Source organism: Ailuropoda melanoleuca, chromosome 7 (genome assembly GCF_002007445.2).
Source record: "Ailuropoda melanoleuca isolate Jingjing chromosome 7, ASM200744v2, whole genome shotgun sequence".
NCBI lineage: Eukaryota > Metazoa > Chordata > Mammalia > Carnivora > Ursidae > Ailuropoda > Ailuropoda melanoleuca.
This window is the reverse complement of record NC_048224.1, coordinates 68,186,777-68,213,978: the sequence shown is the minus strand read 5'-3', so window position 1 is coordinate 68,213,978 and position 27,202 is coordinate 68,186,777. Positions and strand designations below refer to the sequence as shown.

Genomic DNA, 27,202 nt, shown 5'->3' with positions numbered 1-27,202 from the left:
TCTCATTTCCCCACCAGAATTGCAGGTTTGTAATAGACTGGGGCTAGCAGTTAATCAAAGTTTAAATGTTTTTCTTTCTGCTATAGTCTTTTAGGCACTAGACGTGAGGAATGTGTTTGTTAACAGTGATAAAAATTATTCTAGTTTTTTCAGTGTGAGGGTGAGCTGACCATGAAATCTATTACCCCATTTATCACTAATTGTTACTAATAGCAGTAACATTTACATTTGTAATGCATAAGTATGATTATAATAAAATACAGAAACCCTAAAAGCACACCTCATTGCCAGAGTTAGCTGGATACGTTATTTCTAGAGTCACTATCCTGAAAGTGAAACAAAGTTTTTGGACTAGGATCATGTGACCAGATCAAACCAGACACTTTGAAATTAACTGGACATTTGAGACATCTGACAGAGTCAAATGATCAGCTGAAGAACTACCCAATGTGAAGGCATGGCCCGATTAATTTGTGCTCTGGTTAAAAATATAACCAGACAGTCTTGAAAAAAAAAAACCACACTGGTCTATTGAGACCTATTACAAAGCTATAGCAAAGAAGGTCTTTTTTTTTCTTAATCAAATGATGCTAGATCATATGGAAAAAGGGATCTTGACCCCTATTTCACCCTGTAATACAACAACAAAACTCTGAATGGATTGCAGATCCAACTGTGAAAGGTAAAAACAACAAAACTTCTGGAGGGAAAGCATCTTCATGATTTTGAAGAGGCAAAGATTTCATAAACAGGCACAAAAATAATAATTATAAAAGAAGAAATGAGTTGCACTACATGACAATAAAGAATTCCATTCATCAAAAGACAATTAGCAGAGTAAAAAATGAATCTGTGTATTGGAAGAAGATACTTGCAATTCAGGCTCAACAAAGGACTCACATTTGAACAGAAAAACAACTCCTTCAAACTGATAAGAAAAAGAGAGAATATTCAATAGAAAAAATGAATAAAAGTCTTGAACAGAAACTTGACAAAAGAAATATCCAAATGGTCAATAAACATATGAAAAGTGCTCAACCTCAATAGTCTCCAGGAAAACACAAACTAATTGGAACTTTACATCAAAAACTAGGGATGCACTGTATGGTGACTAACATAATATAATCAAAAAATATCATTAATAAAAATAAAATAAAATAAAATGGTAATGTGACGTCATTTTACACCTGCCAAAGGAGCTCAAAGGAAAATACCAAATATTGCCAGGATTCAGAGTAACTACGACTCCCACATACTTCCAGTGGGAGTGTAAATTTGCNCCCACATACTTCCAGCGGGAGTGTAAATTTGCAAGACGATTTTTGAAAACTGAACATAAACCCAATCAAAGCTGAACATATGTGTCCTCTACAACCCAGCAATTCTACTCCTAGGCAGAGATACAACAAAAATGCATACTTATTACACTCCATGTAATCTCAAGCAAAAACCCAAAAGATTATATTTTGTGGGATATTGTGAGCTAATTCTGAACTTTATATGAAGAGGCAAAAGACCTAGAATAGGCAACACGATGTTTAAAGAGAACAAGGTTGGAGGACAGACACTACCAGCTTTAGGAGTTACCATAAGTAACTACTAACTGTAGTTTAGTAATCAAAATCATGTGGTATTGATGAAAGAATAGACAAATAGAAAAGTGGTAATGAATGGCTCATACAATATAGTCAGCTCATCTCTCAAACACGGGCAAAGGCGATTCAGCATAGGAAAGACTGTCTTTCCAACAAATGGTGCTGGGGGAAAACAAGAATCTAAACACAGACCTTACACCCTTCACAAAAGTTAACTCAAAATGGATCATACACCTAAATGTAAAATGCAAAACTGTAAAACTCCTAGAAGATAACATAGGAGAGAATCTAGACGACCTTGGGTTTGGCAATGACTTTTTGCTCATTTTATTTTATTTTATTTTTTTAAGATTTTATTTATTTATTTGAGAGAGAGAGAGAGAGAGAGCACACCAGCAGGGGGAGGTGCAGAGGGAGAGGCAGAAGCTCGATCCCAGGACCCCGGGACCATGATCTGAGCTGAAGGTAGTCGCTTAACTGACTGAGCTACCCAGGTGCCCCAACTTTTTGTTCATTTTAGATACAACATCAAAGGCATAATCTGTGAAAACAATTGATAAGTTGAATCTTTCATTAAAATTAAAAACTTCTCCTCTGTCAAAGACACTGTCAAGAGAATGAGAAAACAAGTCATATGCTTGGAGAAAATAATTGCAAAATAAATATCCGATCATGACTGGTATCCAAAATATACAAAGAACTCTTAAAACTTAACAATAGGAAAACAAAAACCCCAATTTTAAAATGGGCAAAAGATCCGAACAGACACCTTACCAAAGAAGATAAATAATAACAAATAAACATAAAAAGATAATCAACACACGTAAGTCAGTAGGGAGCTTGCAAATGAAAAAAAAAATGAGATGTCACTGCACACTATTAGAATGGCTAAAACCCAAACCACTGACAGCACCAACACTGACAAGCACGTGGAGCACTCAGTCACTCACTGCAAAGTGGTGGGGATACAAAGTGGTACAGCCACTCTGGAAGACGGTTTGGGGATTCTTATAAAACTAAACATGCTGTGTGACCCAATGGCACTCTGGGTATTTGCCCAAAGGAATTGAAAACTGTCCACACAAAAATCTGCACACAGATGTTTATAGCAGTTTTATTCACAATTGCTGAAACTTGGAAGCCATTAACGTGTCCTTCAGCGAGTGAATGGATCGACAAACTGTGGTACGTTCCCACAATGGGATATTATTCAGCAGTGGAAAGAAAAGAGCTATCAAGCCATGAAAAGACACGAGGGAACCTGAAATGCGTATTACTAAGTGAGAGAAGCCAGTCTAAAGGCTGCATGCTGTAGGATCCCAACTAGGTGATACTTTGGAAAAGGCAAAACTACAGAGACAGTAGAAAGATTGGTGGTTGCCAGGAGTTAGGAGGGAGGGAGGGAGGGAGGAACAGGCAGAGCACAGGGGATTTTTTAAGGCAGTGAAACTATGCTGTATGATCCTATGATGGGGGATACGTGTCATTATACATTTGTCAAAACCTGTAGAATGTGCAGCCCCAAGAGTGAGCCCTAATGCAAACGATGGACTTTGGCTGATAACCGTGATGTGTAATGTAGGGTCATCAACTCTAACAAATGTATCCCTTTGTGCAAGATGTTGATAGTGGGGAGGGGGGAGCGACGTGTGTTGGAGGCCAAGGAGTATATGAGATTCTCTACAATGTCTGCTCAACTTTGTTGTGGATCTATAACTGCTCTAAAAATAAAGTCAATCAAGAAATTGTCTAAGTAGATGAAAAATTTCATTTGTTTAAATCGTCACAGATGGACAGTATCCTTACCCCGAGATTGGCTTGGAGAATCGTCCTGAATTAGTGTTATCCTCATGCAAACCTCCAAAAGGACACCATAAAATGCAACTTGAGGTGGGCGATAAATGGGAAAAGACAGAACTTCCTGCCCAGCCTGTATTTAAGATGAACAAGGAATGATAGAAAACGACAATTTGGAACGCTAAAAAGGGAAATAATCTTGTTAAGAAAAACCTGGGGCAGAGTAGCTGATTTGACAGCAAGAGCTGTTGCTATGTGATCTTGCTCTTCAGTTCTCATTTATTTCAAAATTTCTTACCTTTTTGTCTTTTTTTCTCTCTCTCTGCAAGATGTTTACAAGTGTTCCAATAGCAACAAAGAATTCCTTAAATAATCTAAGTGGAATGCACTTGTGTCACCTTGAGACTTCATCTCATTGTCATTTGGAACTGTCTGCTCCACGTCTGCAAAGACAAACACCATTGGGCGGGAGGCCCAGGCTCAGCAAGTTCCGAGGAGGAACACTCACATGCCTGAAGTTACCAAAGGAAGAGATACAGAGAGGGGCCTAACATTGGCCAGCAAAGCATAGATTTGAGGTTTTTTTGGGGTTTTTTTAATGTTTTGTTTTGTTTTTAGATTTGAGTTTTGAGTCTACTGCTTACTTTTCTGGCATTTTCTGAAGCTAGCCCTCTGAGGAAATGGTAAGTACAGCCTGGTAAGTGGTAGCTCCATGTTGCGCATGCCCGGTAGCCTCCAAAGACTCAGTAAACATCGTTAGCTGAGAGACGAGAGGAGCATCCTTTCTATTTGGAGTTACTTTTTTTTTTTAAGATTTTATTTATTTCTTTGAGACAGAGAGTGCGTACCCACGAGCAGGGAGGAGGAGCAGAGGCAGAGGGAGAAGCAGACTCCCCGCTGAGCAGGGAGCCCAATGTGGGGCTCCATCCTAGGACTCTGAGATCATGACCTGACCCCTAACCCACTGAGCCACCCAGGCGCCCCTAGAGTTACTTTTTAAAAACAAAAAATAAAATCCCATAGTCAACCTGCCAAGCATGGATACTTTTGATATGTCTTTAAAAGTTATTTATGATTTAGAGCTAATTATAACACAAAATTTGTCCACATAAGCAATTTCCTCTGTCCTCCTGTGATTTCCAAATCCTGGGCTGTGGCTGTGACCAGCTTCTAAGAGGCTCTGGCCCTACCCTGCTAACTAACTTCATGTTTAAGCAGATGTACAATGGTGTTAAGTAAGAGAAAGTGCTTTCCTCACGCACACAGAGAAAAGGGGTATTTTTAAAAAATATTTTATTTATTTACTTGACAGAGATAGAGACAGCCAGAGAGAGAGGGAACACAAGCAGGNTTAACTAACTTCATGTTTAAGCAGATGTACAATGGTGTTAAGAGAAAGTGCTTTCCTCACGCACACAGAGAAAAGGGGTATTTTTTTAAAATATTTTATTTATTTACTTGACAGAGATAGAGACAGCCAGAGAGAGAGGGAACACAAGCAGGGAGAGTGGGAGAGGAAGAAGCAGGCTCATAGCAGAGGAGCCTGATGTGGGGCTCGATCCCATAACGCCGGGATCACGCCCTGAGCCGAAGGCAGACGCTTAACCACTGTGCCACCCAGGCGCCCCAGAGAAAAGGGTTATTTGATCTTATTTATCTGGGCTCTGGCTCCTATGGTCGGGTCAGCCAAAGCGGCTGGGGCAGAGAAGTTGGCAGCCCATTTATAGGACAATTCTGTTTGAATCATGTGCAAACCACCTACGTAGGCTCCCCGGGCCACGTGGCTGGTATTTCAGAGGTCCTGCTGGCTCCAACATTGACAGGCTGGTAGTGGATAGTTATGGAGGGTGATAGTCCCACTAACAGGCTGAAGGAAAAATGTAATGCCCATGTCATGGGTTTACTCTGACCTGGTGTCTCAATGACCTCCACACACTCTATGTCATAGCCACCTGCTTCCCTGCCCTCTGGTGCTGGGGGACCAGTTACAGCAATTAGCAGAGCATCCGACTTACCCAGAAGGTCACAGTGAGTGCAGTCAGATGGAAAACCCACCAGCCATGCCAGTGCACTCCCACCCTTTGCTGGGGGACCTGTGATTCCCCCCTTGGAGGGAAGGTGCCCAGCCTGGGAGTTCATGTGATCACTCCTTAGTGCTTCCCACTGAGCAGAAAACAGGTGGCTGTATCCTGCTGCCCGGGCTCCCGAGCCCTGCCTGGCACATAGGTAAGGGTTTCCCTTCATTAAAAGAGGAGGCATGTGCTTCACCAACACATTAATGCTACTACACGAGTCCTTGTTTGCTGGGCCCCACTTCTCCCCTTAATGTGAGTGTAAAAACAGGGATGTCAGGGGGCCAACCAGGGAGTCTTCATTTGAAAGGGGAAAGAGCAGACAGTATTCCTTCTCATCCCTCTCCGTAGTAGAGCAGTCCTCTCCACCAGTCAGGCATTCCTTCTGAAATCCCTGCGGGCTGAGAATGACTCAGCTGTGTCCCCCAGGCAGGCTCACTGAAAAGCTGCAGGGCTTCTTTAAAAGGCCAAACCCTAAGCTCTCCAGAATGGTGGCACCTTCCTTAGGCAGAGACAGCTAGTTGCTGTCCCATACCCATGCTCTCGTTCTTCCTTAGTGACAAAACTCTTGTATCACGAGAGGTGTCAATATGCCCAGAGAAGAGACTACATTTCCCAGCTTTCTCTGCAGCTGTGTGACCCTGTGACTAATGAGATAAGTGCATGTGTTGGGTTGGACATCTGGAAAGATTAATTAATGAAAGCTAGGTCTTCTGAAATGCTCTTTCCCACTGCCTGGAACTTAGATGGCTGGTGCTCCGGCAGCCATCCTGGACCAGGAGGGGATTTGAGGACGAGGGCTACACACACAAGAAAAGCTGAGTGGGAAGTACAAAAGTTCCTACATACCCTTTTATCCTCCCCCACCAAACACATACACACAGTTCCCCTGTAATTAACATCTTGCATTCATGTAGTACACTTGTTATAATCAGTGAACTGATATTGAGGCATTATTATTAACTGAGGTCCATCCTTTACATTAGAGTCACTATGTTGTACATGCTATAGATTTTGACAGTGATAATAACAGGTATCCACCAGTGCAGAATTAAACAGAATAGTTTCACAGCCCTAAAACCATCCTGTACTCCACCTGCTCATCCCTCCCTCCCTTCCCTGAAATTCCTGGCAACCGCAGATCTTTTTACTGCCTCCATAGTTTTGCCTTTTCCAGAACGCCATATGCTTGGAAGCACATTGCATGCAGCCTTTCCAGATTGGCGTCTTTCACTTAGCAACATGCATACAAGTTTCCTCCATGTCTTTTTATGGCTTGAGAGCTCATTTCTTTTTTATTGCTGAATAATATTCTACTGCCTGGATGTACCACAGTTTAATATTAGGCCCTTCTTAATTTTATGCATTCACCTGCTGAAGGATATCTGGGTTGTACACGCATCTCTAGACTGCTGGCTTGCCCTGCAGATTTTGGCCTCACCCCTCACTCCGGCCGGTTCATCCTTCCTACAGGGTGAGGAGGGGTGGAGGTGAGGGTCTACTGGTATCATTGCAGTCCGACAGCAGGAGGGGTTGGGAGATGAGGCGGGAAGGAGAGCACGTGCACGTGCACTTGTGCATATGCGTGTGCACGTACGCGTCTGCACAACATACACACACTTGTGGCTTCCTATTTCTGTGGTGTGCTGCTGACTGGGTACCCATCAGCTCTTTGCATTGCCCCTCCACATGGTTTTCAACATTGCAGGCTCAAACCTCTCTCTCCCGCAACCCATGGCCTTCACTGCCACCAGATGATACTTAGCAAGGAAGGGACATTGGCATTGACTACAATCCATTTTTTTTTCTGCTATGTTTGGAGCACATTTTGTGTAATATTTTATCTTACGTGTTTTTGCTGCTATTTTCCCAGTCATGATTAGTGCCATTGTAATTCTTCCTTTGTGAAAATCATTAGCCCAACAGAGACATTGTGCTTCAAAAATAGGACTAAGTCATTCGGTGTTCCTCTTTAGAAGAAAGACAGCAGTATAATCAATTCCCACCTAATTTAAAAAAATAAAACTTGGCTACTTCCCCCTCTTTCTTTTTTGTATTTCTTTCTTTTTGTATTTATTTGTCAGAGAGAGGGAGAGAGCACAAGCAGGGGAAGTGGCAGGCAAAGGGAGAAGCAGGCTCCCCACTGAGCAAGGAGCCCCATGTGGGACTCAAACCCAGGACCCCAGGATCATGACCTGGGCCAAAGGCGGATGCTTAACCAACTGAGCCACCCAGGCATCCCTGTAATAGCTTTATATTGGAGACTCTTTTGAGGAGTCCACCATCAATAAGATGGCAACTCAGAACTAGAAAAAAATGTATCACCAGCGTGGAGTGTGATTGCCTCAAGGGTAGGCCCAGGACGGCGAAATCTGCCCAACCTCAGTGAGACAGCTGGGTGTCCCCACTTCTCCTCCATCTGTTGTGTGTGAGCCAGCACCTGCTCCCTCCTTCTACTTTCATGAGAAGTTGGGCATTTTAAGAGATATGCATAGCCTTAGGTCCGTAATAAGTCTTCAAACTTCTCAGAGAAGATTTGTGCAAATCAAAAACTCTTCCAACCATCCAGAAGTTTTGTGATTTGAAACCAGAACGATGACTTTTGTTTTATTCACAATTGTTTTGCTATTCTAAGTCCTTTTACCATAATAGCAATAAATATTCAACAGAAATTCGCAAGTGCTTCAGGATTATAAAGGAAAGCCACAGAAACGAGGACTTTTTCTCATTGAAAGCTTTTAAATTCAATTACATGGAGTCACTAAAAGAGAAGGAAAAAACCTCTTTTAATAAAAAAAATCAGTTTTGAGTTGATATGAAAAATTAATATCAAATACAAAGTAACATCTGACCAGCAGAGGTTTCTCATTCAAAAAACTTCCAAAAACACAAACAGACTCAAGGACCAAGATGTAGCAATAGGTCCGGGTGCCAAACAAGTCAATCATTTCACACCAGAAGAATCACCCAGGTTCCACTCTCAGCCCAAGAAATTCTTTTTAAAACACCTCTTTATTTATTTATTTATTTATATTTATTTATTTATTAAGATTTTATTTATTCATTTGAGAGAGAGAGAGAGAGAGACAGCCAGCGAGAGAGGGAACACAAGCAGGGGGAGTGGGAGAGGAAGAAGCAGGCTCCCAGCAGAGGAGCCTGATGCGGGGCTCGATCCCAGAACGCTGGGATCATGCCCTGAGCCGAAGGCAGACACTTAATGACTGAGCCACCCAGGCTCCCCTAAAACACCTCTTTAAAAACACATTTAGAAAAGGGGTGCGTGGGTGTCTCAGTGGGCTAAGAGACCGACTCTTGGTTTTGGCTGGGGTCATGATCTCAGGGTCAATGGGGTCTGCTTCCCTTCTCCCTCTCCCTGTGCCCCTCCCCCTGCTTGCACACATTCCCTCTCTCTCTCTCTCAAATAAATAAATAAATCTTTTTAAAAAAATCTTTAGAAAGAATGGCATTTTCCAAGCTCATGGTTCATTTCAAGTGGCCACTCAGAATGGTAGACAAGGTCGTACTAGAATTAGTACAAGAATTGCAGGTCTTATGACACGGGGCTGCTGTCACTTCTGTGTCTTTGGTCACATTTGTTAGTCTCTTCTTTTACATCTTCTTTGTTATGATGGCAAGTTTTATGTATCAACTTGGCTGGACTATGGTACCTAGTTGTTTGCTCAAACACTAGTCTAGATGTTGCTGTGAAAGTGTATTTTTTTTTTGTTTTTTGAATAATCTGTATGAATGCAAATGAAAGTGTATTTTTAGGTATGGTTAGTATTAAAATCAGTAGACTTCAAGTAGGGTAGATTACCCTCCATCACGTGGGTGGGCCTCATCCAATCAGTTGAAGGTCTTAAGAGCAAAACTGAGGATCCTCAAAGAAGAAAAAATTGTCCTCAAGAGTGCAATATGGAAACTCTCCCTGAGTTTCCAGACTTCTGACTCAAGGCAGCAGCACCAACTCTCACCTGAATCTCTAGACTGCTGATTTGCCCTACAGATTTTGGACTTGGACTTAAAGATCCCCACAATCACGTGAGCCAATTCCTTAAAATAAATCTCATTCTCTTTCTCTCTCTCTCTTACACACACACACACACGCACACACACACACACAATATACATTATTATGTGCATATGTTCAATATCTATAATATATGTTTGTATTTATAATATGTATGTGTATGTGTATCTTTTATTGGTTGTGTTTCTCTAGAGAGCTCTGACTGATACATGTTTTATGTCATACTCAGAAAGACCCACCTCATTCTGAGATTATTAAAACAATTTTCTGTCCACTGAATTCTACCTCTGAAACTAATAATACACTATATGTTCACTAATTGAATTTAAATAAAATAAAATTTTAAAAAAGCAAAAACAAAAAATAAATTTCTGTCATTTCTTTTCACCCTTTTTATGGTTTCTTTTTTTTAATGTTTTATATTTTACCCATTTGTTTTTATTTTGGTGGAAGATATGACTAAGGATAGAACTTTATTTTATTCCCAGAGAAGGAAATGCCATTTTGATTTGTAAATCTGGCACAAACCTATAGTAACAAGACTGACTTTATGATGCACTTTGTAAACTGGCTCAGAGAGCAACTATAAAAGAAAAANGCACACACACACACACACACACACAATATACATTATTATGTGCATATGTTCAATATCTATAATATATGTTTGTATTTATAATATGTATGTGTATGTGTATCTTTTATTGGTTGTGTTTCTCTAGAGAGCTCTGACTGATACATGTTTTATGTCATACTCAGAAAGACCCACCTCATTCTGAGATTATTAAAACAATTTTCTGTCCACTGAATTCTACCTCTGAAACTAATAATACACTATATGTTCACTAATTGAATTTAAATAAAATAAAATTTTAAAAAAGCAAAAACAAAAAATAAATTTCTGTCATTTCTTTTCACCCTTTTTATGGTTTCTTTTTTTTAATGTTTTATATTTTACCCATTTGTTTTTATTTTGGTGGAAGATATGACTAAGGATAGAACTTTATTTTATTCCCAGAGAAGGAAATGCCATTTTGATTTGTAAATCTGGCACAAACCTATAGTAACAAGACTGACTTTATGATGCACTTTGTAAACTGGCTCAGAGAGCAACTATAAAAGAAAAATTTTAGAACACGTTAGAGAATTCAAGCATCTTTGGGGAAAATGTATAATTTTTTTGACAACTACTCTTGAAGGACAAAACTCACTCAGATATAGGAGTCCTGAAGTATTTACTTAAAAAAAAAAGCCAGCAACTCAAGAGTAATGTCTCCTATATCAAAATTAAATTACTTGAGTTTTAGTGACTCGCAAAGGCGGCCCTGCTAGGTTCTCCTCCCGGACGCTGGAAGGCCGACGGTGCTGCGAGGCGGACGGGAGCAGAGACCATGTTGCGAGCTGCGGCTCCAGGGCAGCTCCGGCGGGCAGCCTCATTGCTACGATTTCAAAGTACCCTGGTAATAGCTGAGCATGCAAATGATACCCTCGCACCCATTACATTAAATACCATCACTGCAGCCAAACGTCTTGGAGGTGAAGTGTCTTGCTTAGTAGCTGGAACCAAGTGTGACAAGGTGGTACAAGATCTCTGCAAAGTAGCAGGTGTAGCAAAAGTTCTGGTGGCTCAGCATGATACATACAAAGGCCTCCTTCCAGAGGAGCTGACGCCATTGATTTTGGCAACTCAGAAGCAGTTCAGTTACACACACATCTGTGCTGGAGCATCTGCCTTCGGAAAGAACCTTTTGCCCAGAATAGCAGCCAAACTTGATGTTGCCCCAATTTCTGACATCATTGCAATCAAGTCTCCTGACACATTTGTGAGAACTATTTATGCAGGAAATGCTTTATGTACGGTGAAGTGCGATGAGAAAATGAAGGTGTTTTCAGTCCGAGGAACATCTTTTGAAGCTGCAGCAACAAGTGGAGGTCGTGCCAGTTCAGAAAAGGCATCAAGTCCTTCCCCAGTGGGGATAGCGGAGTGGCTTGACCAGAAATTAACAAAAAGTGATCGGCCAGAGCTAACTGGTGCCAAAGTGGTGGTATCTGGTGGTCGGGGTTTGAAGAGTGGAGAGAACTTTAAGTTGTTATATGATTTGGCAGATCAACTACATGCTGCAGTTGGTGCTTCTCGTGCTGCTGTTGATGCTGGCTTTGTTCCCAATGACATGCAAGTTGGAGACGGGAAAAATAGTAGCACCAGGGTTTTATATTGCTGTAGGAATATCTGGAGCCATCCAACATTTAGCTGGGATGAAAGACAGCAAGACAATTGTGGCTATTAACAAAGACCCAGAAGCTCCAATTTTTCAAGTGGCAGATTATGGAATAGTCGCTGATTTATTTAAGGTAGTTCCTGAAATGACTGAGCTGTTGAAGAAGAAATGAGTTACCATGTTTTAAGAAGGAAAATATGTCAAAATATTCAACTGAAATAGAAATTCATGGCTACTATAGTAATCATTGGAAAGTATGGAGAGCTACGTATCATAATTTGAGAAAAAATTCTCACAGATGCCAGAATGCTTTTTTATGAGCCTCTTATTATATTTCTTTTGATTATTTGTGGTTCCAAGCAATTATTTTTTAAAATTTTCTAATTCCATATTAAAATATATAATAAACCATTTCCACAGCTTTAAAACTACTAACAGAAGGGGGGGCGCCTGGGTGGCACAGTCGTTAAGCGTCTTCGGCTCAGGGTGTGATCCCGGCGTTCCGGGATCGAGTCCCACATCAGGCTCCTCTGCTGGAAGCCTGCTTCTTCCTCTCCCACTCCCCCTGCTTGTGTTCCCTCTCTTGCTGGCTGTCTCTGTCAAATAAATAAATAAAATCTTTAAAAAAAAAAACTAAAAACAAAACAAAACAAAACAAAATTAAATTACTTGAGGGGCTCTTGCCATAAGGCATTGTTCTGGGTCTGAGGAAGGTATTTTGCCCACAAGCCTTAATATCACTGTGTGCCTTGTGNAAAAACAAAACAAAACAAAACAAAACAAAATTAAATTACTTGAGGGGCTCTGGCCATAAGGCATTGTTCTGGGTCTGAGGAAGGTATTTTGCCCACAAGCCTTAATATCACTGTGTGCCTTGTGACTTTGGTTTTGTACCGGAACAGTGACACCCTGACTCAAAGCACCAGGGAACTCACACACAATATTTCATTCTGCCTTTTATTGAATCCTGACATGCACCGTGAAATGCCCTTTGGCAAGAGACAATTGTAATCTAATGGGAAGATTATTTATTGGGTCAAAGTCATCAAGGTACGGATTCAAGAGGTATGACTATTCCTTGAGTGAATTTAATTTATTTGAAAGGTGGTTTGAACATTGTAAACACTTGAACATTTGGGAACTGCTCTCCCACCAAGGTAAAAAGAAGAACCCAATTCTATAACTACACACACACACAAAAATACTACTCACAGGGTTTACAATAAGGTCTTTGGTTTGAATTCAAAGTCAAAAGTTAGTCCCAAAAAGTGTGTTCTTCTCACTAAACTATTTGATATTGTCATATGAATCCATATTTCAGGAGGAAAAAAAAAAGACCAAATCAAGCATGATCTGAATGCAATATAGAAATATCTGGAAAGTAGTACAAGCAGTTACAGAACATACTGTTTTAAACCACCAACCTTACTTTGGGTTGAAAATTGTACAAAACTTGGAATATTTAAAACAGTACATGAAGAAAGTTGCAAAAATCACAAAAACTAGAATTGGGGGCATTTCTATGTTAATGGGACTTGAACATAGTCATGTCAGGCAGGTGAATTGGTACATAAGTTAACAATTTTGCTCTTCAAAGAAATTCACTGGAGAGATCATCTCTGAAAAGATACACAAGGAACCAGTAAAGGGGGTTGGCTTTAGGGGAGTGGGTCCCGGTGGTGAAAGAGTCAGAGCTCGGAGGGAGATTTACCTTCCATTTGTATCAGAAACAAAAATGATTTCAAAAGAAATAGGAGGAGCAACTAGCAAACAGCAACAACAACCAAAAAAATGTTGCTGAAGAATGGCTGAACAGCAGCTGAGAGGTGACACCATTGACCACGCCCTATGACTTGGTGGTCTAGCCTTCCTTGACTTCCAGGACAGTGCACTCCTCTGGCTCTCCCACTACTGCTTTGATGTTCCTCCTCGGCCTTGTCATGGGCTTCTCTTCACCCATCCATTAATTCCTACAGCTCTGCTACCAACCCTGACTCCATCTTTGATTGTCCTCTCATTGCACACTTCACTCTGGACAAAGGCATTCACTCCCAAATCTCTCCCCAAGCTTCAAAAGGAGTAACCAAGGGCCCCAATATCTCAGCCCATGTGCCCCGCAGCCTTCAAAGTCTCAACATGCCCACCTCCAAATGCATCTAAAAGCCAAGCGAAGACTTTTGGGGGCCTCACAGAGGAAACTCTCCATGTGGGGTCCTGCTGGGACGGGCTTCAATGACTTGGAAGAGTAAGGCAGGAGTCTGTTCAACACTGCATCTCCAGAAACTTCTAAAGCACTCAACATCTATCAGATGCTATAAACAATTGTTGGGAGGAAGAAAGAGATGGAAGTGGGGATAGGTAGGGAGCCCAGGAAAGAGAGAACAGAGATAGAAACTATCTTGACTCAAAACCCAGCTATTTACTAAACTTATGACTTTGGGAAATGACTCAGCCTTCCTGAATCTAAGACTTACTGTTCTCACCTGTAAAACGAGGCAGCCACTCAGGATTGTTGTGAGGATTAAATGAAATAGTGTACGTAAAATGCTTAACATAAGGCCTGATGTGTAATGAGTGACCCATAAATGCTATTGTTATTACTCTTGTCGAGGCTCATAGAGCTGGTAAGGACCAAGGGATTGAAAGATGCCTGTTACCTCGACATCTGAGCCCTTTCTCTCTGCTATCACCTCCACCTACAGCCATTTGTTTCACAGAAGTTTCCTGACATAACCCACGTTCCCACTCTCCTCATTAGAGTCCCGTCCCCAGCTGCACAGAGATCTGCCCCCTCTAGTGAGTGCAAATATGCTGAGAACAACCAGGAAACTGCCAGCAACTGTTTCTGTGAGCTTGATAAAATCTCTTCAACAGATCAGCTGTCTCTGAGACACAAAAGGAAGGAGCAGGCAGAACCATTAGGACGCACTCAGCTTGTTCTAAACCTCAGGAAAATCAGCCTAAATCACCGTCCTTGTCAACTGAGCTTCTTAGCAGCGTCAGAAGATTCTGTTCTCAGCACTGAACCAGATTGCTCAGGGAGCAAGAGGAAATGGGAAACTCAGGTCACTGCCCCTCACTGTTGCCGACCATCTAGCCACTGCTGGGGACATGAAGCCACAACCCAAGAAGAAGGGACAGCAGCCCAGGAGACTGATTCTAGACAGAGAACACGCATTCCTTCCCCCAATGCCCTGTGATGCTCTCTCCCCTCCAACAAGTAGAGACGGATGGTAAGTAGGGACCTTCCTGGTCTGCATTAGTCCCTGTCCACAGACAAGGGATAATCATAAGAAGAGTTATCGCTTCGCAGCTAAGGGAGGAGTCTGGAGCAGGACAGCCTAGATTTGAACTCTGAGTCTGCCTCTTATCATGCAAACTTGAACAAGTTATTTAACTTCTCTCTACCTCAGTCTTCTCATCTGTAAAATGGGGTGATACTAACAGAACTTAACTCTTAAGGGTGTGAGGTGTGAATCCATGTAAAGCATTTCTTCAAAGAGTGCCTAGTTCTATACAACATATGTGTATACCATATGTAAATATAATTAGCATATTATATCACCAGGTAAGCCAATTTAATACTGTTTTGTTTTTTGTTTTTTTTAAATATTTTATTTATTTATTTGACAGAGAGACAGCCAGCGAGAGAGGGAACACAAGCTGGGGGGTGGGAGAGGAAGAAGCAGGCTCTCAGCAGAGGAGCCTGATGCGGGGCTCGATCCCAGAATGCCAGGATCACGCCCTGAGCCGAAGGCAGATGCTTAACGACTGAGCCACCCAGGCGCCCCCAATTTAATACTGTTGACAAAAAAGCTAATGGCACAAAGTGCTTCGTGTTTGCACAAAGGAGCATGGTAGCGTGAATAGAGCAGAGGAGTGGTAATTAAAAGGATGCTCTGGTCCCTGTGCTACCACATCTTACTTACACAACTTTGGGCAAAGTTTGTAATCTCATTAAGTTTCCTCCTAACACTGAAAACAGCAGCTTCATTCTGCCTAATTCATAGAGCTCCTTTAATGACTGAACGAGGTAGTATCCATGAAAAATATTTGGAAGTCCTTTGCAAAGGACAATTAATGATATGAAACTCCTTCCACTTCTAGAGATCACCCATATAAGCAGAGGGTCAATGACCCAAAGCCCAGCTCCATCATTCTGGAGGCTCCCCCACCCCACGCCCAGGGAAGTGCACATGTTAGGATGACGACACAAGCTAGTCAAGACTATGGATGGCTGACATATGCACCCCAATGTTCATAGCTGCATTGTCCACAATAGCCAAATCATGGAAGGAGCCGAGATGCCCTTCAACAGATGACTGGATTAAGAAGCTGTGGTCCATATATACAATGGAATATTACTCAGCTATCAGAAAGAACGAATTCTCAACATTTGCTGCAACATGGACGGCACTGGAGGAGATAATGCTAAGTGAAATAAGTCAAGCAGAGAAAGACAATTATCATATGATTTCTCTCATCTATGGAACATAAGAACTAGGAGGATCGGTAGGGGAAGAAAGGGATAAAGAAAAGGGGGGTAATCAGAAGGGGGAATGAAACATGAGAGACTATGGACTATGAGAAACAAACTGAAGACTTCAGAGGGGAGGGGGTGGGGGAATGGGATAGACTGGTGATGGGTAGTAAGGAGGGCACGTATTGCATGGTGCACTGGGTGTTATACGCAACTAATGAAGCATCAAACTTTACATCGGAATCTGGGGATGTACTGTATGGTGATTAACATAATATAATAAAATTAAATTAAAAAAAAAAGACTATGGATGGCTGAGAACGCTTAATCAGCTAAGAGTCTAGGAGCTGGAGAGTCATGCGTTGATCATTTTCAGCCGAATAAAGGTAAAAGCAAATATAAAAAGGTGTAAGAAAACCACATGCCATTATTAAAAGTTTAATGACAAAATGTTACACACAGCTTCTTTCTTTTAAAACACAAACAGTCCTTTGGGCTGAATATGTGCATCCTTCCCATAAGGAAAGTGTGTAGACATCATGCCTTCCTCTGCATCCCCTCACTTCACCGAGCATTTACTCAATACTTGCTCTCGGTTGGGTGCTGTGTTAGGTGCATGTCAGTGAATAAAGAAAGTTTCTTTTTTTAAGTAGGTTTCATGCCCATCGTGAAGCCCAACACGAGGCCTGAACTCAGGACCCTGAGATCAAGAGCTGAGCTGAGATCAAGAGTTGGACGGTTTAACCAGCTTAGCCGCTCAGGGGCGCTGGGAAAGATTCTATAGGGCAAACAGACAATAAGCAACAAGCATAATCAGTGAGTGAATTATATAGCATATTAGAAAGCAAAGATGCTATGAAAAAAGAATAAGACAGAAGTAGGGTAGCAGGAATGTCAGGGAAGAAGGTTACACTGGTAAATAGAGTACTCAGGGTGGGCCTCACTGAGAAGGTGACTTTTGAGAGTTAACCAGAGAGACTGCCAGGAAGAACATTCGGGCCACAGGAACAGCTAAGGCAAAGGCCCTGAGGTGGGAGTTTGTCTGGCATGTGCCAGGAACAGCAAAGAGGATATGGAGCTGCATGGAGAGGAGAGTGGCAGGAGAGAAGGTCAGGAAGTTGGTCCAGCCTGGCCTTCTCTACAAGATGACACCTCAAGGTTGTGTAGGAGCCAGGGTAGCTGAAGCCCATCATCTTCAGCCTGGATGGACTCTTATTAATGGCTCCAGGTTACTGTACCTCCAGGCTGCTAGAAGAGCAAGTGGTGTGAGCTCACCCACATTCACAATGTCCCCTTCCAGTCAAGTCCATGAGCACAGGCACCCCTTGACCTTTCACATGGATTGGAGATTGGTATGTGTCCTCCACTGGCCTAATCATACTGAGAAAAATTATATTCCATGGTATAGGAAAGATGTCTGCTCTTTCTTGATTGACATGGAGCCCCAATAGCCTTGGGCTGCCTCCATCTTCCCACCAAGAAGAAAATCAGCCCTGAAATGAAGTTGATATTGAGGACAGAATGAAGAAATGACAGGACCTCTGAGCTTGCTATTATGTGAGATGATGAGTGTTTCTATGGCCAAAGGCAGCTGGAATCAAGTGTTTAGCCAAATGCATGCTAACTGATACAAGGAGAGAATCATAAATTCTAGTCATGGAAGAAATTGTAGAGGTCGTCTAATCCAACATCCTCATTTTGTGGGTGAGGACACAGAGTTTAGCCAGGCTAAGTGCTTTGCCCACAGAAATGCAGTGACTGAATGGTAACTCTCCTCACTGCTCTGCTGGAGCTATGACGTGGATGAAGGTGGAATTCTCTTCACGGCTCCTCTGGAGACAGACTCTAGTCTAAGACTCCAGCGAAGGACTGTGTCAGTTGGCCACACCCAGGAAGGAGGTGGCTTGTCCTACACAACCGGAAGCGCCCAAGGCAGTACAGAACATTAGTGGTGAACATTCCACCCACTGTTACCACTTTTCAGTTGGCCAACTAGAACTCACCCAGCACCCACATTGAGCCTCGCCCTCTAGAACAAGCAACGGGTGTTCCAAAGAGGGGTATTATTTCGTGATTTCTACAGGTGTAGAAACTGGGTTTGTATAACCCTTCACAACTAATAAGATGTTTTCACACACACGAAGGCTTCCCGACTATGATCTCCAGGCAGAGGATGATGGAGTGTCTGCATGTTGTCTTACTGAGAAAATCAGCATGTATGTGATTCTCCATCATAGACCTATTAGAGGGGTATTAGTTTGCCTGGGCAGCCATAACAATGCACCATGGACTGGGGGGCTTAAATAACAGAAATTTATTTTCTCATAGTTTTGGAGGCTGGAAGCCTGAGATCAAGATGTTGGCCAGATTAGTGTCTTCTGAGGCCTCTCCTTTGGCTTATAGATGGCCATTTTCTCCCTATGTCCTCACATGGCTCTTCCTCCATGTGTGTTTCTGTCCAAATTTCCTCTTCTTGCAAGGAAACCAGTCAGATTGGATTAAGACCCACTCACATGACCTCATTTAACTTAATTACCTCTTTAAAGACCCTATCTTTAAATACAGTCGGATTCTGAGGTACTGGGGGTTAAGACTTCAACATTAGAATCTGGAGGGGACACAATTCAGTCCATAACAGAAGGCAACATTTTATTTAAAGATTTTATTTATTTATTTGAGAGAGAGCGAGAAAGAGTGTGTGCATACATACATGAGCATGGGGAGGAGCAGTGGGAGAGGAGAAGCAGGCTCTATCCCAGGACCCCAGGATCATGACCTGAGCCTAAGGCAGATGCTTAACCGACTGAGCCACCCAGGCACCCCTAGAAGGCATCATTTCTGAAGAACACAACTACCCCACTATAAGTGCCCAGTACAATTCCTGCAGCTACAGACACTTAGCACAACCCTGGGCAGAACACAGTGCGGCATCTCTGAGCCATCCAAATCAATGTGGTGGCTGTGGTAGGGGACTGGGGGGTGGGAGGAGGAGGTGTGTATGGCTGCCAGTGACATTGACATTGCAAGGTGGGGTCTTGCTGGATCTGAGAAACTTGGTTTTGTCCTATGCCACAGTCATGTGATACTAGGCTCTCAACACTCTTCAGGAAGAATATATACAAACAATCTCTACATTCGATGCTTCCATTCAAAGGAATATTTACAAACATCAGATTCCTGGTTCCCGAACAAACTCAGTGTCAGCAAGACCACATCCTTGTCTGCATAAAACAGAAGAATCAAGGCCAAGCAGCCTCGTACAGCATATCTGTCTCCAGCTTCCTGGCACAAATAGACTAAGAGCATGTAAAATTAGGGCACCTGGGTGGCTCAGTTGTTAAGCAGCTGCCTTCAGCTCAGGTCATGATCCTAGGGTCCTGGGATCGAGCCCCACATCGGGCTCCCTGTTTAGCTCCCTCTCCCTCTCCCACTCCCCCTGCTTGTGTTCCTTCTCTCACTGTCTCTCTCTGTCAAATAAATAAAATCTTGAAAAAAATAGAGCATGTAAAATTAATTTAGCCCAACCTCTGACAACCATCAGCATCTTATGGACTGGATATCCCCTAAGACAACTTGTGCTCTAATCTTCTGTCACTCTGATCAGTGTCTCCAAGCAACAGAGGCAATGAACATTTTGTTCTTTCCTTCACTTACTCACTCAACACGTATTGATCAAACATCTACTACGTGCCTGCTGCTTAGGGTGGAGGGGTAAGGAGGTCTGAGGAGGGTCCGTGGAGGAAGTGGCGTTTGAGTTTGCCCTTGCAAACAGGCTAAGATCTATCTGGATGAGCAGAAGGGATTCCAGGTGGAAGAATCATGTGCATAGAAGCCAGGGAACAGGAAAGACAAACCATATTTAGGGTCAATGGGTAGGTAAGTCTCGTGGGAACAGAGGGAGGATTGTGTCAGGGAAGCATGGGCTGCCAGTCTGGATGGGTAGGTAAGATCTGATTGTGCCTGAGAGAGGGTACTCCACCTAGCCATCTGCCCTTCACTTCCCACAGGCTTGCAGTCAACCTGCAGAGATCAAGGGAAAGGGGTGGGAGAACGGGAGGCAGGCAGGAGAGAGGAAGGAAACGGTGACAATACAAGCTGCTCCGACTATAAACTACCAAGTATTCTGCCACTTGGAATGTACGGTACCTGGATTCCGACCATTCTAGTGGGCATTCAGATTTGCATGGCAGTGTGGGAGAAGTGACTTGACTGCCTATCTTTGACCATCTAAATCTCTCACCAGTTGAATGATTTTGTCTGTGTACCATCCACAGATCACATACATGTTCATGCAGATATGTCTTTTCAAAACTCAGATGAGTGGGGGCCAAGAGAAGCTTACACTTGGATTGACCTCTTAGATGGGAGTTAGTTTCTGTTGCAAGACAGCCCCGCCCCAAGTACACCTAGAACAGAATCACCGGAGGACTTGTTGGCTTCCTGAAGTATGCTAGGGGGCGGGACAATGAGGAGAGGGGTCTGTAGCCTGCAGAATGGTCCCCTCTGTGGGAAGTTTGAGAGGACAGATGGGGCTCCCGGGCAGCCTGTCCTAACTTCAGTACAGCTGGGTTGTTCAAGTAAGCAAGGGCTTCCTGTCCAAAACTGTCAATCAGGTAGCTCCTTCTTGCATGTTCGCGGGATTCAGTTTTCAGTGCACCCAAGAAACCCTCAAGGGAAACTTGTGAAATGTTTTTGCTTCCCTTCTGGAGTATGAAAAACAAAACAAAACAAAAAAGGAGTGGTCTTGCTCTGTGCCAAAGCGAGACACTATCATGTTGGAAAGATCTTGTGATGCTGTCCATGTAGATTGTGTTAAAAATTAAAATGCTACTTGAAATAGATTATTTTCTTAAAAATGCCTTCAACAGTAAATGTTGGGCTTTGGAAGAAAGGAATCTAAGAATATTGGGACTAGAGTAAGGGAGGCTAAGTTATGATAATTGAATACATTATGTGACTGGGTTCTGCTAGAGAGAAACAAAATGCCATAAAAAGCATTACTGGATAATAGACCCTTATCAAAATCACAGTGAGAAACCACTTCCCACCCACTAGGAAGGCTCTGACCAAAGATAATCACGTGTGTTGGCAAGGCTGGGGAGAAATGGATCCCTCACACATTGCTGGGGGGAATGTAAAATGGTGCCCCTGCTCTGGACAACAGTCTGGCAGGTCCTCAGAGGGTTAAGCAGAGGTACCACATGACTCAGAAATGGCACTCCTGGGAATATACCCAAGAGGAATGAAAACATATGCCCAGACAAAAATATGTACATGTATGCTCATGGCAGCGTATTCATAACCTCCCCAAAGTGGAAACAACCCACATGCCCATTAACTGACAGACACATTAATAAAATGTGGTACTTCCAGGCAGCGGTAAAAGGAAATGAACTAACAGGCCATGAAAAGACACAGAGGAACCTTAAATGCATATGACTGAGTGAAAGAAGCCAACCTAGAAAAGCTACATACTATAGGATTCCAACTCTATGACATTCACGAATAAGAAAACTTACAGAGGCAGTAAAAAGATTAGTGGTTGCCAGAGGTTAACAAGGAGGGAGGGGTGGGTGGGAGAAATGCAGAATTTTTTAGGGCAGTGGAACTATTCTGTTATGATCCTGCATTAATACACATCACTAAGCATTTGTCAAACCCTATAGACTATATGACAACAAGAGTGAGCCCCAGCTTAACCTATAAACTTGAGTGATAGACCTGTGTGGGTTTTTCAGTTATAATAAATGTGCCCCTTTGGTGTGGGATGTTGATAGAGGGGGAGGCTGGATATATGTGGGGACAGGAGGTTTATGGGAAATGTCTGTACTTTCCAATCAATTTTATGATGAACCTAGAACTTCTCTAGAAATCAAGTCTATTTTTTTAAAAAGTGGAAGGATACCCCAAACCAAGGAACCCAGGCAGCCTTTAGAAGCTGGAAAAGACAAGTGGATTCTCCCCAGAGCCTCTGAAAGGAACACAGTCCTGCCAACACCTGGATCTGGGCCCAGCGAGGCGATTAAGGAGCTCTCAGTCCGCAGTTCTGACCTCCAGGACTGTACCAGAATGCACCTTGTTGTTGCAAAGCACCAAGTTTGGGTGACTTGTTACAGCGGACACAGGAAGTTCATACACTAGCATTGCTCAATCAGTGCATCATGGAGGGCTTGTAACGTGATAGCAATGGGAGCAGGGCACTGAAGGGCATGAGGGCAGCCTCTAAACTCTCTTTGCAATACTTCTGTAAGTCTAAAATTATCTTTTAAATTTTTTCTTAGAAAGAGGCTAAGATTTGCCAAAAACCAGTAGGCAAGGCCGCTTGGACACAGACCCGATGTGGCCAGGCTCTTGCTGTCTCCCTGCTACCAGTCCCACCCCCACCCCTCCTCACAAGAAGCCAGGACAGAAAAACCAAAGACGAAGAAAACCACCCATTTCCTAAAGTCACTGCCCAGAAGGAGCCCAAACAACTGTCTTTAAACCACCAGTTTTAAAGAAGAGGCAAGTCATCTGGAGCAGTGACCTGCAAACCCTGTGCAAGAGAGAAATTGGGTAATTATTCAAAGATTCCCCTTCTTGGCAGTCTTCTTATATTATCATAAAATTAAGTGACTTTATAGGAAAAAAGTAACATTAAATTCTAAGCTAAGGCACACGACACTCTTCATGGGCAAGACCCCCCACTCCAGGGCTGCAGAAGTGCCCACGCTGAAGGGACGCGTGCCCCCCAAGGCCACTCCTCTCACTGGTCCTGCGTTATCTTCCAAATGGAGGCCATCTTCGTAGCTCAACTCAACTTCCCGCTCCTCCCAGCCCTCTTGGAGTGCCCTCATTGGTAAAGAATATTTCTTTTTCTCCAGCTGCCCCTTGCTAAAAAGGCTGGGTCACCCATGACATCTGTCCCCTTCACTCTAAACCTCCGAGCCATCTCTTTCCTGAGGACTCTGCTTTTGAGCCAGCCCCCAGTGCCCGCCACCTCCTGCCCACTCCCCCTGACGCTTAGGGACAGTCAAAAGGACACAGCCTCCTGGTCTCCTGGGTGCCCTCATCTCCCTCCAGCCTGCAGGACGAAGCCTCCACCTTCCTGACCTCGCAGGTCATCAAGCTCTTCATAGCCCTGCTCATAGGCTCGCCTCACCTCCCCTGCTCCCCTCTTGCATGGGCTCTGCACACCAACCTAACCAAATGGCCTGCTTCTTGGAGAAGGCAGGTCGTTTCAGCACCTGGAACTCTGTGCTCAGGCCCCTCCACCCTTGTTTACTTACTTACTTACTTAAATACAGTTGGCATAAAATGTGATGTTAGATTCAGGTGCACAACACAGTGATCGGACNGACAAGTCCCTGCTTTCCCGTTTATTTATTTATTTATTTACTTACTTACTTAAATACAGTTGGCATAAAATGTGATGTTAGATTCAGGTGCACAACACAGTGATCGGACATTTCTATACGTTGTGCCGCGGAGCTCTCATCGGTCACCATACCGCGCTATTAACACCATTCACTATATTCCCTGTGCGGTGCCTTTCACCCCGTGACTTACTCAGTCGTAACTGGAAATCTCTACCTCCTACTCCCCTTCACTCGCTTTGCCCATCCCCCCTCCCCTCTGGCAACCATCACTTTGTTCTCTGTATTTATCGGTCTGGTTCTTCTTTTTGTTTGTTCATTTGGGGTTTTCTTCCCTTTTTTTAAAATTTCAGATTCTATATATGGACAAGCTTCTACTCCAGATGCCTCCTTCTCTCTAACGCTTATCTGAACCCCTCCCATCAGAAAGACGGGAACCCTCTCACTGGCCATCCGCTCTGCTCCCGGAGCACATGGCTCATCCCTTTCTGGTTGCTTCTGCCTGAGTTTGCCCTGTACTCTGCTGAGTGCGTGTCTATCTTACCTTCTTTACGAAAGTGCGAGTCCCTTCAGGGAGACTGTTTATTTAAGCAGCCAGCAGAACAGGTGGTTCGTGGCTGATGACAGCCTCTTGGAAAAGCAGGAGCGGAGAGCCCTGGACCCACAGCCAAGGTCGGCAGGGCCCGGATCACAGCTCTGCCTCTCCCAACTGCCCGACCTGGGAAAAGCCTCTCAGCTGTGGTGTGCCTCTGTTTGCACATCTGTGCATGTAATAGTACATGCTATTAATAATGTACTAATAATACTAACTAGTCCAATGCAATGATAATAGTACATGTCACAGGATCGTGGTGGGATAAAATTAGTTAATCCATGAAAACTCTTTAGAGCAATGTTCGGCAGGTGCCAGGTACTCAGTAGGTTTTCGGTCTTTTTCTTGGGCGATTTCCACCTGGAACTGCTGTCGCAGGGTGTCTGGGAGTGGGCCCAGTAAACTGCACTTTCAGCACGCACCCCTAGGTGAGTCTACTGCACGCTGGAACTTTTGGACCACTAGTGAATCCAGACATCTCGATGTATAACCGAGGAGCATCAGGGCCGGGGAGGGGCGATGAGTCCCTCAGGCTCTGCGAGGAACTGCACAAGCCACACTCTAGTCTATGTTTCTTCATTCAGGGGCTTGAACAAGCCCAAGCAGACCAACCTTCGTTGGTTTTCAGAGGCGTTCCCTACCAAGGGGTGCTTTTATCTCTTGGGCAGCCCCAAGGGGACCGTAGTCCACAGAACCAGCCTGGAGGGGAAGTCCAGCTTCAGCCGCTACACCCCAATCGTTTTCCATCTGCAGCTGGGGAGCCAAAGCCCATGAATCACCACTTACCTCATTTCCTCCATTCCAAGCTCAAGTCCATAAATAAGGATGTCCTTGACCATCAGACTGTTCTTCAGTCTGACCCCGTCCCTCCGAGGCAGAGGACCTTGCTGTGATTTGTGGGGGTGGCCTGGGAGAAACCGAGGCGGGGACCCCAGAGTCTTCAGGATCCTCTGGTACCAGGAGCAGACAAGCCATTGAGAGGACACTGGGCAGGGCCATTCAGGGAAACACTTCCCCTTCCTTCTTCAGCCAGACATGAAGGAAACTCTTCTCTTCCTTGTCCTCTACTAACCTGTGAAAACCCAGACAAGGAATCTGTCTTGAGACGGCTTCTGTGGCAGCCACGGCTAGTTGTCTCCAAGATCCATTCTCTTGTCCCATAATAATAAATGGCCGTAGAATTGTTAGCAGGGAGCAAGCTGCCCAGTGGAAGACAGCATCTCTCAGTCACAGGATGGAAGGTGAGCAGAGGGGAAGGACTCTCCATCTTAAGGGAAGGAGCCTCCTCTTATCTTGTGCTTCCCAGTGCCTTTGTGCTCTCTGGCTGCAGACTGGCTGAGAGCCGTCTTAGACCTTGGAACCAGGATGACACCAAAAAGGCCAAGTGACGGAGATGGGGAGCCTGGGCCCCTGAAGGAACCTCAAAGCAGAGCCGCACACCCAGCTTGAACTGCGTATGTGGGGAAGCAAATTCTCTCTCGCCAGGCCATCTAGATTTCATGTCAACTAAGCCCACATCCTGATACGCAGCTCGAGAGTGGAATACAGAGTCACATGTCCTCTGCTCTGGGCTGCCGTGCTTGGAGCAAGGTGTGCAGTGGGTAGAGCTCCAGCTTTAGGTTCAGACTCAAATATGGGCGCAGCCATATTTTAACCAGACTGGTCAGCTCGGGCTGCCATCGCCAAATGCCCCAGCCAGGTGGCTTAAACCACAGAAATGGACTGTCTCCCACTTCTGGAGGCTAGAAGGAGCAGGTCAAGTTGTCAGCAGGACCCCGCCCGTTGGATTCTAAGGAAGCATCTGGCCCAGGCCTCTCTCCAGCTGCTGGCAGTCCCTTGGCGTGTGGGGCCTCATCCCAACCTCTGCCTTCATCTTCACATGGCCTTCTCCCCGTGTTTCTTCTCGTCACCTTCCCTCCATGCACGTCTGTCTCTGCGCCCAAATATCCCCCCACTTTTTAACTATTCTTTTAAAGTAAACCCTGTGCCCAGTATGGGGCTTGAACTCACAACCCTGAGATCAAAAGTTGCATGCTCTACCGACTGAGCCAGCCCGGCACCAAATTTCCCCTTTTTGTAAGGACACCAGTCATATTGATTTAGGGTTCATCCAAATGACCTCATTTTAACATGATTATCTCTATAAAGACCCGATTTCCAAATAAGGTCACATTTGGAGGTACCAGGAGTCCAACATCTGTTTTTTTGGAGGAACGCAATCCTACCCATAACACGAACTCTCTTTGCTAATAGAATTTGGGTGTTTACTTAATGTCTGAAAACCTCGGTTTCCCCAATGTCAGATATATATGCATTCTCAGGGTCAAGTATTTAGGAAGTCCCCAGGACGTGCCTTTGATCTGGCCTTTGCCAGTGTCACATCTACAGTGGAGGACAGGTATCCCTTCCCATCATCCAATCATCATTAGATGTATGTGGTGGCCTTTGCCACCTTCTGTCCTGCTCAGTCTCCGAACCCCTTTCCAGCATCTGGGGAGAGCCTGCACCCTATGGGGCTGGGTGGGAGGCAGGGACCATCCAACACAGCAGATGCTGAAAATGCCAGACACTTAGTTCCCCAGCTTCCCTTGTAGCTGTGCAGCCCCGGATGTGGTTCTCCCACTCGCCCGGTGATGCTGTAAGCAACTCAGTAGACTTTTTTTTTTTTGAGAGAGGGAGAGAGATAGCGAGAGAGAGCATGAGCAGGGAGGAGAGGAGGAAGAAGCAGACTCCCTGCTGAGCAGGGAGCTGAGGTGGGGCTCCATCCCAGGACCCTGAGATCTTGACCTGAGCCGAAGGCAGATGCTTAATGGATTGAGCAACCCAGGTGCCCCTCAATAGCCTTTTTTTCCCCTAAAGATTTTATTTATTTATTTGAAAGAGAGCAAGAGGGGCGTCTGGGTGGCTCAGTCATGAAGTGTCTGGCTTGGGCTCGGGTCATGATCCCAGGGTTCTGGTATCGAGCCCTGAGTCTGACTCCTTGCTCAGCCTCCCTCTCCCACTCCCCCTGCTTGTGTTCCCTCTCTCACTGTCTCTCTGTCAAATAAATAAACAAAATATTT

The 27,202-nt window shown here is 44.1% G+C and overlaps 1 protein-coding gene across 1 annotated transcript; it reads left to right on the top strand.

Annotated features, from left to right (window-relative positions):
- Positions 1–10,815: 10,815 nt before the first annotated feature.
- On the top strand, positions 10,816–12,059 carry LOC100471299 (electron transfer flavoprotein subunit alpha, mitochondrial-like). Its single transcript, XM_034665002.1, is given in 2 exon segments — positions 10,816–11,676; positions 11,678–12,059. Coding segments are annotated over 2 exon segments (999 nt in total). The 5' UTR covers positions 10,816–10,885; the 3' UTR covers positions 11,886–12,059.
- The last annotated feature ends 15,143 nt before the right edge of the window (positions 12,060–27,202 follow it).